This window comes from Charadrius vociferus, unplaced genomic scaffold (assembly GCF_000708025.1).
Source record: "Charadrius vociferus isolate BGI_N301 unplaced genomic scaffold, ASM70802v2 scaffold101, whole genome shotgun sequence".
Classification (NCBI taxonomy): Eukaryota; Metazoa; Chordata; class Aves; order Charadriiformes; family Charadriidae; genus Charadrius; species Charadrius vociferus.
In genome coordinates, this window is record NW_009646941.1 from 291,895 (window position 1) to 304,226 (window position 12,332).

The 12,332-nt window shown below is 40.8% G+C and overlaps 1 protein-coding gene across 1 annotated transcript in view; it reads left to right on the forward strand.

The window, feature by feature from the left end:
• The window catches only part of CNTNAP2 (contactin associated protein-like 2), a 335,871-nt gene that overhangs the window by 232,455 nt on the left and 91,084 nt on the right, over positions 1-12,332 (forward strand). The window contains exon 7 of the mRNA XM_009895048.1: positions 11,125-11,343. Within this exon, the coding sequence (XP_009893350.1) occupies positions 11,125-11,343 (219 nt within the window). The remainder of the gene's footprint in view (positions 1-11,124; positions 11,344-12,332) is intronic.

Below are 12,332 nucleotides of genomic sequence, written 5' to 3' on the forward strand. Positions count from 1 at the left end.
CAGAGTATGTAGATAGGGATGGATATTGGTGCAAGTGGCATGTACACAATAAAATTAAGCTTGATGCTGCAGACTAGCCAACAGACTAGCAGAATAATGACCTGTAATTTTTTATTTCTTTATATATTCACTTGAAACAAAATGTAATTTCTTTGACTTTCCTAATGCAATCATGCACTGGAGAAAAATGGAAAATGTAGGACTTCTTTGTGATTTACTTTTTGGAACTGAATTATGTGGGGAAACAACAATAATGCACACTTTAAGCTGCCAGAAATATAGATCACATTAGCAAAATCTTATTTAGTAGACACTATTAGAATCCCCTAGCTATATGAATACAGACAAAAGCCATCCTGGTGCCATGCTCCAGAAACACACATTTACTGTTGGTGATTAATATACTTTTTAATTTCTTCCTTCTACCTGCAACTATCACTGTAGTCTTATCTAGCATGAGCTTCGGCAAGCCAGCTCACTGTTATGCTCAAATTCCATCCAGAGAGGCAGGTATTCAGCGTTAGAGGTTAAGCAAGGGAAACAGAGACAAAAAGCAAATTATCATCAATGAACTAATAGTCCTCCTGCCCATCAGCATTCTTTTCCACTGAAGCTGATGAAAAACTTTACAGTGGGCTTCAAATAAATCCTTACAAAGAGCTGTCACCCTCACATTGAAAAGGTGTTTCCTAAAGTCCAGAAGGAACCTCCTGTGTTTCAGTTTGTACCCATTGCCTCTGGTCCTGTCACTGGGCACCACTGAAAAGAATCTGGGTCCATCTTCTTTTTACCCTCCCTTCTGGTATTTATATACATTGATGAGATCCCTCCTGAGTCTTCTCTTCTCCAGCTCTCTCAGCCTTTCCTCATGCGTGAGGTGCTCCAGTCCCTTAAATCATCTTAGTGGTCCTTCACTGGACTGTCTGCAGTATGTCCACGTCTCTCTTGTGCCGGGAAGCCCAGAGCTGGACACAATACTCCAGGTGTGGCCTCACCAGTGCTGAGTAGAGAGGAAGGATCACCTCTCTCAGTCTTCTGGCAACACTCCTGATAATGCAGCCCAGGATACCATTTGGGTTTTTTGTCACCAGGGCACATCGCTGGCTCATGTTCAACTTGGTGTCCACCAGTATACCCAGGGCCTTTTCTGCAAAGCTGCTTTCCAGCCAGGTGACCCCCAACATGCACTGGTACACGGGGTTTCTCCTCATCAGGTGCAGGACTTCGCACTTTTCTTGCTGAGGTTCTTCTCAGGTTATTCCTCCAGACTGTCAAGGTCCCTCTGTATGGCAGCATGGACATCCCAGTTTTGTGACATCTGCAAACCTGCTGAGGGTACATTCTGCCCTGTCATCGTCTAGATCATTAATAAAGGTATGAAGAGAACTGGAGCCAAGATTGACTCCAGAAGTACACCGCTAGTTGCTATCTTTCCTACCTTCCAGCTTCTACCTGCCGTCTCTTCACTTCTTTTTTCCACATTTTTTTTTCTGTCATCTCCTCTCCCCAGTATTTCTCAGTACTCTAGGAATCCCAGACTATGGGAGTCCCAGAATTTCCCAGGACTATGCTGCAATGTAGTAGAGTACTTCTGAGTCAACTGGTATATACTGAATAACTAAGCTTAAAACCACAGGTGAGGATAATGAATTTCAAGGGCTCAGCATGGAGACAATAGGCGAAGATTATTATAGTAGAGGGCATCTAATCCAACACAGGCAATGAAAGAACACCAAAACAGCTGTCTATTCAGTTAGGCAGCCAGATATATGAAAATAGAGTTGAATAGTCATAAAACGAAATTATGAAACAAGGATTTTAACATATGTAATTCCCATTAATCCAAATATGCTTTGTTCTTGTAAACAGGAAGCTAGGGCTCAGTCTTATATAGTCTAGACAACAATTTTGACAACTTAGACCAGTTGTTGAAATTACTGGTCCAGTTCTAAATCTTACTAGAAAGAAGATGTGAAACTATCACGGAAGAAGGACAATAATGTATTAAAGTTCATGTCTTCTAAATATACAGCAAAACAATTTATTTGTGTACACTCTTGTCTTACAATGTGACAACATAGTCATATGCATAAGAAAACAGCAGCTCTCGCTGAATCAGGACAACATCTCTCAGTAGATCTAATTCCCTGTCCATTCACGAAGAAATGTCACTGCAAGTTTGCAGCTACCAGATGTAGATACTGCACACAGCAGAGAATGAATCAAGTGCCTTCAGGCTGCAGACTAAATGGTGGAGAAAATAAGGATCAAAAATATGAGAAGGATAGGCACTTCAGAGGATGCTCTTTTCCGCATTTGACAAAGCTGTTTTCTTTATCTTTCAATTTGATTCCTTTTTTTTTTTTACATACTTTGAAATTTTCAAAATGAAAACATATAAAAACACTCTGAAAAGCTCATAAGCAGCTTCAGACATTCTGAAGAGTTCTGTATTCCTGATGAGTTTGCAGAGGAATTTAATAATCCTATACAGCATATATTAGTTTCTTTAATATTTGCAAAAAAACACCCTTGGATTTTTATTTGTATCTTTTCTAAATATTATAGTATCATTTTCCCCAAACTGTTAGTGGTTAAAGCCATTCAGTTTTCATTCCTTTACCTTTCATTGAGAAGTTAATTTCTCTTCTCCTTTCTATACATGTTTCTAGACTTCTTACAACTGAAGGTAAAATGTCTTTAATATTTTCTCCAGGCAACAAGAATTTCACTGAGAACAAATCAGTAATGTTATTACAGAATTTCTGAAATCACTCATATTTTAAAACTAACTTTACAGTTATATCATCAAAATGTTAACTCTGTTAGCAGTCACTGTACTTCCTTTTTCACAGGGAAGTAATATTTTATTTATATATGGTAATCTCTCTTCCCATATATCTCAAGTCCCTGAAATTCAAGGCAGGGACTGGGGGAATGAAGTCTCTCCCATTGTAACCCAACTCAGGCTTGTGACCACCTGAGTGAGGAACTTGAACTTACATAAGTCTATGGGGCCTGTCAAGATGCATCCCAGGGTCCTGAGGGAACTGGCTGATGCAATTGACAAGCCACTCTCCATCATAGTTGAAATGTCATGGCACTCAGATGAAGTCCTTAGTGACTGGAAAAAGGGAGAAACATCACACCTATTTTTTAAAAGGGTAGAAAGGAGGACTCTGGGAACCACCGACCAGTCAGCCTCACTTCTCTGCCTGGTAGGATCATAGAACAGATCCTCCTGGAAGCTATGTCAAGGCATATGCATGACAGGGAGGTGATTAGAGGCAGCGAACTTGGCTTCACCAAGGGAAAATTGTACCTGACTAATCTAGCAGCCTTCTATGATGGAGCGACTACATCAGGGGACAAAAGAAGAGCTACTGATATCATCTGGACTTCTGTAAGGCCTTTGCTCCTTCACAACATTTTTGCCACTAAATTGGAGATAGATGGGTTTAATGGATGGACTGTTAGATGGATAAGGAAATGGCTGGATTGCCGCATCCAAAGAGTTACAGTTAATGGTTCAACGTCCAAATGGAAACCAGTAATGAATGGTGTCCCTCAAGGGTCCATATTGGGACCAATACTATTTAATATCTTCATCAGTGGCATAGACAGTGGGATTGAGTGCACCCTCAGCAAGTTTGCAGATGACACTAAGCTGAGTGGTGCAGCTGACAGCTTGAGGGAAGGGACGCCATCCAGAGGGACCTGAACAGGCTGAAGGAGTGAGCCCATGTGAACTTCATGAAGTTCAGCAAGGACAGGTGTAAGATCCTGCACCTGGGTCGGGGCAGTCCCCAGTACCACTACATACTGGGTGATGAATGGATTGAAATCAGTCCCGCGGAGGAGGACTTGGGGGCACTGGTGGACAAAAAATTGGACGTGAGCTGGCAGCCCAGAAAACCAATCGCATCGTGGGTTGCATAAAAAGAAGTGTGTCCAAAATGTCAAGGGAGGTGATTCTCCCCTTCTACTCCTCTCTTGTGAGACCACACCTGAAGTACTGCGTCCAGCTCTGGGTCCGTAGGAGAAGACAGACATCGACCTATTAGAGTGGGTCTAGAGAAGTGCCACAGAAGTGATCACGAGGCTGGAACACCTTTTCTATCAAGAAAGGCAAAGAGAGTTGGGATTGTTCAGTCTGGAGAAGAGAAGGCTCCAAGGAGACCTTATTGCTGCCTTTCATTACATAAAAGGGCCTTATAAGAAGACAAAGACTTTTTGTGAACACTTGTAGTCACAGAACAAGGGGGCAAGGGTCAATGATTTGAAACTGAAAGAGGGTAGATTTAGATTAATTGTAAGGAAGAAATTCTTTACGATGAGGATGGTAAGACACTGGACCAGGTTGCCCAGAGAAGCTGTTGATGCCCCACCATTGCAAGCGTTGAAGGTCAGGTTGGATGGCATTCTGAGCAACTTGATCTAATGAAAGATGTCCCTGCCTATGGCAAGGAGCTTGGACTAGATGATCCTTAAAGGTCCCTTCCAACCCAAACCATGCTATGGTTCTGTGATTCTGTGATCATCCGATGGATTGTTTGCTCCATACAGAGTATCAGCTTGTTCTAAAGGTTCAGAAAGACACTAAGCCTCATTTGTTATTATATAATATCTTGTGGATGGATTTATACCGTGAGAAGTGGATGTTAAATGAAGTTAAAGTGATAGCTTTATTCGCCCTGTTTACCTTCTTGACACTTACATAAATGACTGCATAAGATCCAAGAGAGTGTAAAGTTGCATGATTTTTTTTTTTTTTTGTTTGACTTGTTAACCTACAGGCAAATGTAGAGTGTGTCTCATCAGTACAATGAACTCCCATGCTATAGAGATACCTAAGCTATTTCTAAGAAAGATAGCATGTCCACATAAATCAGCATTCAGCTATGCTGGGTTTGATCCTAGGTGCAGTATAGCCTCTCATTAGAACTAATTACTCTTGGCACATCATCATGCTGATGCAGCTGTACAGCTTCCAGAGCTAGTTCATTTGGCACTTACCTCAGGGTTCACTGCAGTCTTGGGCATAGATTCGCACTGTCATTTGGTCAAATGAGTGAAGCTTTAGCTCATTAGTTCAAATGGCCGTTTCATTTGGGAATTAGATAAATGATGAAATCTTCCAGATGCTTAGTCCAATTATTGTAAATATGGTCATGATTTTTGACAACTACCTGATTATTAACAGACAAGCAAGCTACGCAGTAATTCCTGCATTGCAGTCAAGCAACTTGGTCCAAAAATTTCTCTCTGAGATGTTTTGGTGGCTTTAACTTTTAGTTGTGTCCCTTGAGAAGTGGCCTCCTCAAAGCAGGTCCTGTGTTCCAATATGGCACTTCAGGGTAGCATCTGTAGCCCTTTCCACATATTTTCAGCAGCCAGGAACAACCTATCAATGCTGTTTTGCTGTCAGCATTGGAATGGCCATCTCTCACCCCTGCGCAAATGAGGGTAGCAGGGCAGGTAATTTAGAGATGACTTTGTAAAACTCTGTATACTCAGCGGTCTGAGTGTAAGTGGGAAAGGTGGGCAAGATAGTTGCTTTCAAATCCTGGAAAGCCCTCTTTTCTATCCAGAGCCTACTAAAGTCAATGGGAAGGATTTCAATGACTACAGACATGAGACCTGATCTTGACCCTGGTGATGGATTCCATATAAAGATACACAACCCACTACCTGTAGATACATTTAGCATCTCTATCTGTTGATTAAATGTTCATTCATTTTCAATCCTTTCACTGAATTCTGTCTACTGGTTTAGTCAGCGAGACCTTCGTCAGAGGTGTATTTACAAACAAACTGTCCGAGAAGTTTGGCAGATATTTCCCTTACAGAGATAGAATATTTTCAAGCTGTTGTTTTTATGGAACAAGCAAGCAAAGTAGGGGGATGGGGGTGAAATATATGTCTGGCAGATTTGTCTACAGTTTATAGCTTATAGTTGTATCTGGTTTTACAGCCAAGCAAGTGATCTCCAATTCTAGCTGTAACAAGGCATTTATGTTCTAAGAATGGGATTTCGAAAGGATCCAAAAGAAGTTAGATACTATTCCCTTTGATGTAAGTAAACTAAAGCATCAGTGAGTCCCATTGAAAGGTATAAAAATACATCAGGGGAGGTAAGGGAAACAAAGTACAGGGAGCAGATGAAAGTATGTGTTTTAGAGAAAGGATAATGGGAGAGAAGGAGAGAAATAGAGACAGGCATACAAAACTGACTGTGAGGAGGGTTGTAATGCCTCTTCCTTTTTTTTTCACAGCTGATGTGTCTTGAGAACCTCCACCTACTGCTTAGCATCTTGTGAGCACCCACCCATCTGTCAGCATCTCTTTCTTTGCTGGCAGCCTCATTATAGCTGGAGATCCTAGCCTGCAATTTATCAACAAGGATCAAACTAGGAAAACAGGAAAGAAAGAGACTTGAAACACAAGGAGTTCTAGGAAAATGGGAGACCTAGCTGTTCATAGATATTGAATGCCAAAGTAGTCTATCAGCTTGTTTAGCCTTAGCATAGCAAAGGACATAGAAACGCATGCTACTTCCCGCATGGTTGAGCCTCAGAACTTGCGTTTAACTAAAGCATATCTACCAAAAAGCCTTGAAAGGAAGGACCCAAGGAATGCAGAATCTCACAGACAATACAGTCATAGGTTCATAGAACGCCAGATTGGAAGGGACCTCGAGGATCATTTGGTCCAACCTTTCTTTGCAAAAGCACGGTCTAGACAAGATGGCCCAGCACCCTTTCCAGCCGAATCTTAAGTGTCCAATATTGGGAAATCCACCACTTTCCTGGAGACATTATTCCAATGACTGATTGTTCTCATTGTGAAAAATTTTCCTCTTGTGCCCAGTCAGAATCTTCCCAGGAGTAACTTTTATCCATTACCCCTTGTCTTTTCCATGTGGCTCCTTGTAAAAATGGAGTTTCCATCTTCTTTGTAGCCACCCTTTAAATACTTGAACATGGGTGATAAGGTCTCCCCTAGGGCTTCTTTTCTCAAGGCTGAACAAACCCTGTTCTCTCAGCCTTTCCTCATATGGCAGGCTCCCCAGTCCTTTGATCATCTTTGCGGCCCTTCTCTGGACTCTCTCCAGCCTGTCCACATCTTTTTTTGTATAGCAGGGAACAAAACTGAATGCAGTACTCCAGGTGTGGCCTGAAAAGCGCTGAGTAGAGTGGGATAATGACTTCTTTATCTCTGCTGATGATGTCCTTTTTGATGCAACCCAGCATCCTGTTGGCTTTCTTTGCTGCAGCAGCACACTGTTCACTCATATTGAGGTTGTCGTCCACCAGGACCCCCAGGTCCCTTTCCACAGAGCTGCTCCCCAGCTGGGTACATGTCAGCCTGTGCTGCAGTCCTGTATTATATTTTCCCAAGTGCAAGACCTTACACTTGTCCTTGTTGAACTTCGTAAGGATCTTGTTAGCCCACTCTTCCAGCCTATCCAGGTCTTCCTGCAAGGTGGCTCAGTCGTGCCCCTTCCTTTTTATGGGTAAATGCCTCCTAGATTTAAGATGAGGAAATGGTGGATCTGAATAGAGCTACAAAATAATAACACAGAACAAAGAGTGAGAAGGGCATTTTGTTTGCCAAAGTTGCACTTCTACGTTCTGAACAGATGGCTGACAATGACCTGAGACCTTAGAAAATTGAATCGATGAAAGAAACGTGTTCAGATTTAATTATAGGTAATTGCACAGAAAGTGTAAAACTAAGCCACAAGCCTCAGTTTATTGAGTGAATGTATGTGGCAGTAACACATAAAAAATTCACCCTAGTTCAGTTTTATGAAGTTTCCATCACAAAACATTGTACTGATTGAATAAACTAAACCCCACATTTATTTTCTATTTTTGTTTCATAATTAAGGAATTTCAGACATTTGTTCAATGTCTGATCCTCATTCTTGTTTCTTAGAACAACTGGCTTGAGTTTTATAGTATTTTGTAGAATAGAAAATAAAATTATCATTAGGAAGACTCACTTCATGAGCTACAAAGTGACTGACCAGTAGAAATCTATGGGACCTGTGCAGCTCATTTTCTACATGTTTCTGAAAAAATACTGCTCTTGTTCAGTTGGTCACTGTGAATAAATAGTCACAGGTGCACACGTATGTTAAATATCTTTTAATCATCCCCTTCAAAAGAAGTTTGACATAATAATATCCCTATCATGTCAACCAAGGATGTATTCAAGTCAAAGATGCCACATCATGCAAGGGTTGTATGTGTAGACATAGGGAGATTGAAAAGTAAACCATACTTAGGAAAAACACCTAAATAATTGCTACTCTTCTACATAACTAGTTACACTGAACTTCTGAACAAATCTCATGTTGTGCTGGCTTTGGCTAAGATGGATTTAACATTCTCCACAGCAGCCTGTATAGTGCTGTGTTTTGGATTTGTGCCTAAAACAATGTTGATACCACACCAGTGTTTTGGCTATTGCTGAGCAGTGCTTGCACAGTGTCACAGCCTTCTCTCTTTCACACTTCTTCCCCAGTCAGTAGGCCAAGGGTAGCAAAGAATTTGGAAAGGGACACAGCCAGGACAGTTGAACATCGGCCAAAGGGATACTCCATACTATACAACACGGTGCTCAGCAGTAAAGCTGGGATAGAGGAAAAAGGATGAGGTGGAGCAGCACAGTGTGCTCAAAGCCCTGTCCAACCTGACCTTGAACATTTCATTCACCCAGTGCCTGCCTTGAGATTCAGGGACTCAAGAGGTGTGGGAAGAGCAATGAAGTGAAATGAAGAGAGTGAAAACTGAGACAGAAAAGTTGTTGAGTACTTCGGTCTTCTCCGTGTCAGTTGTCACCAACATGCCCCGCCGCATTTATTGGGGGAGTACAACTGCTTTTGTCTTCCTTTTCTGACTAATGTGCCTGTTATCAGATGTTCATCCATTTCTGTTAAGGTACAAGTACCAACAATGTTAGCTAGAGATGCCCCTGGTTGGGGAATATACTTAATCTGTAGACTCAAAAAATTCATTCCAATGGAAGCTGAGAAGGAAGAGTCAGAACCAGCACTGTAACTCCGATGCGAGACGTGCTGTCATGCAACCTCTGCCCATCTGCAAAGCTCTTTTCATTGACATACTTCGTGTTTTTTCAGTCCATCAGTCTGGCAAATAAATTTCCTCCCCTTTGGTTTATGAGAGTCATGTTTTTAGGTTGCTTTGGGATGGATCAGCACAGCCCATAGATGCTGTACTGCCTTCTCTGACTTTCAGCATGTCAGCAGGTACATGCACTGAAAACGACCTTTGATGAGAAGATTTTTCTGGAATGCTTTTCCTTCCCTATCTGTAAGATTAAATATAAAAATATAATATGAATTTATACAAATGGTACTCTTATGTCAGAGTGAATAATTTTCTCCAATAAGTATGAATTTCATTGTAAGTCTTTCAGGCTGTGATACAGATTTCAGTTTAAAGCCATGCATAAAGCTAAACTATGCAGGCACAGAACTTCTACTTGAAATATCTCTGTTTGCCAATTCTCTATACTTTCTCTTTTTCTTTTAAAGGAATAATAATCTTCCTTTAAAATATTAGAGACGCTTCCATCCAGAAGACCAAGAGCTTGCAAACAAACAAGCATTCTTGGAGAGGTTTTCAAAATCCTGGATGGGGCTGTACTCAAGGTACCCACAAACAATATCAACGGTGCCATCAGTTGCCACAGAATAAGATGAAAAGTCTGCTAAGGGGTTCTCATTTTACAGCCTTGTAGACAGATAGGTTTTGGGAAGCAATTGAAGCCTAAGAGCAAAGAGATCTGAAGACGTTCTTCAAAGCAAAAAATAATTTGCAGGGAAAAAAAAGGTGTCAATTGTATAATAAATCTGGTTTGAAAGAGCATTATCTGTAAAAAGTTTATTCCCATCCTTCCAGTTTTCATAAAAATGCATTTAATTTAGTCTGACATAACGTTGTGAAACTCTATTAGGCCATGTGCAAAAATATTTCCCACTATTAATCAGTATTGTTAGTGATAATGAACATGGAGTGGTGTTACCACGATTTAATAGCCTTGCCAAGTAAGATTTTTATAAGACTGTTTTATTAATTCAACCAAACCACAGCTGTACGGGAACACTGAGTCCATAATTGGGCACGAGAGATTTTTGAGAAGAATTAAAAGTGCACTGCAGCTTTTTTATTTTATATGTAAGAAAAACAAATTAAAAACTCTTGTTTGTCTTTCCTTCTGTCTGGTATCCTCCTTTGTGAATGCTATCATTGATAATCCATTTTCTGGTGACCCTTTCATATGCCGTTTTGCCACCATAATATAATTTACATTCCCAAATTATAGAAACTAAATAACAACAAGAAAGTCAAAATTACATTTCTTCATTCCAAAACCATCTATATATTATTAATCACACTCCCTCTTTAATAATAAGTATCAATTATATAGTTTGCCGAGGATGACCTGGAGGAATGTTTAGTAGAGTCTAATGGACATATGTAAAGTTTCTAAACATATTTCAAATCATGTACTATAAATGGAGCACTGTAGTGCTTGCTAAGAATTCATTTCTTTTTCAGCCATAAAATCTCACATAGGTTGTTATCATTGCATTATTAGTTGATTGTAAAAATCAATTGCCCCTCAAAAGAAGAAAAAAAAAAGTAGACCTCTTTACCACTTTTTTATCAAAGTACATATTTCCCTAAAAAAAAAAAATATAGAAATTTGAAAGCTGCAGAAATAAAAAATGAATGTCATTGTTGAAGGGTCTGTTGATGTTTTCTTCTAAAAACTGGTGAACACATTTTTCTGATATTATTGAAATTATTAGTGGAAATAAAAAATCCTCTTCAAGGATATAATTCTGGTTAAATTTTACAAGCCCAACTGATTTGATTTCCCTCACGTGCTATAGAAACTTTTCACACTGGCTTTCTTGGAAATATTTAAATCCTACTCAAGTTAGAAGGAACTGAACGTGCTTATAAATCCTGAAAGGTGGCTGAGCAGTGCGTATTTCTAGTAAATATGACTCCTATCTGTTTAGAAAGTATAAGTGTATTATTTGTTTACAAGGTAAGATGGGTTCCCTTTTTCTTGGTGTTTCAGCTGCTACAGAGGTTTCCTTTTCATTTGATGTTGGAAACGGGCCCGTGGAAATTGTCGTTAGATCTCCCAACCAGCTCAATGATGACCAGTGGCATCGGGTGAACGCCGAGAGGAATGTCAAACAGGCCAGCCTGCAGGTAGACCAGTTACCCCTGGAGGTCCGGAAAGCACCAACGGAAGGACACACACGACTGGAATTGTACAGCCAGCTCTATGTTGGTAAGATGCAGAGCGGGTAACCGGGCTTTGCTCTCACATGTTGAACACTCCTTGCCTTTTATCTGGCCAGATAATTTAATGTGGGAAGTTGCGCTCCTGAAACACTTGCATGACAACAGGGGGCGGGGAGGGGGAGGGGGGGAGGGGAGAAAAGGCAAGCATGTCCATAATTACAGAAATAAGATGATCAACTAAGAGAAAAATATCCTGTGCTGGCAACTTGTCGTTTTTGTCTTTCCCCACCTGCAGCTCCTGGCTGAAAGTATCTCTCTAGCAGGCAGTAGTGCCAAACTCATTTTTTGCTGGGTGTCTCTCACACACTCATTCACCACAGAAGTGAAAAATTCTGCATAGGTCTTGCCAGGACTGCATGTGCCTGCAGTGCCCATCCTAGCCTCGGCAGCACTTTCAGCCTCTTTACATTTGATCATTGCCCACGCTTTTGCCTTCACGGCTCACGTTGCAGTGTTTTCCCTTTAGTCCCATGGACCGTTTGCCCATTCGATGTAAGAAAGCACCACACACTGTTACACAAACGCATTCCCTGGAACCAAGTTAGTCCAGCTGCTTTCTGGAGCTGCTGGTCTCCGCTACATTTTGGGCAGGCTGTTCCAGCAGCACTTGCATTTCTCTGACTGTTAGCCCCGGGGCTGTGAAGTGCAGACATGCCAAGTGTCATTAGCTGGAATCAGAACTGCATGAAACGTTGAGCAAAGTAGCACTTTCCTACCTCTCTAGATATCTGTTAACAGGCAAAGAGGGAAGGGGGAAGGAAAAAAAAGACATTATCTCATTTTTTTCTGATACTAGGCAGGGTTCAACAGCAGAAATTAATTAAAATAATGTTTAAAGCCTTCACTGCCTTAGTAAACAGCACGGTGTCACTGCAAACTGTGTATAATGTGTCACCAGATGTGCAGTCATTATTTACAAGCTCAGATTCTCCTTTACTGCTGACTGTGATCCCAATAAACGGCAGTTTCAAAATA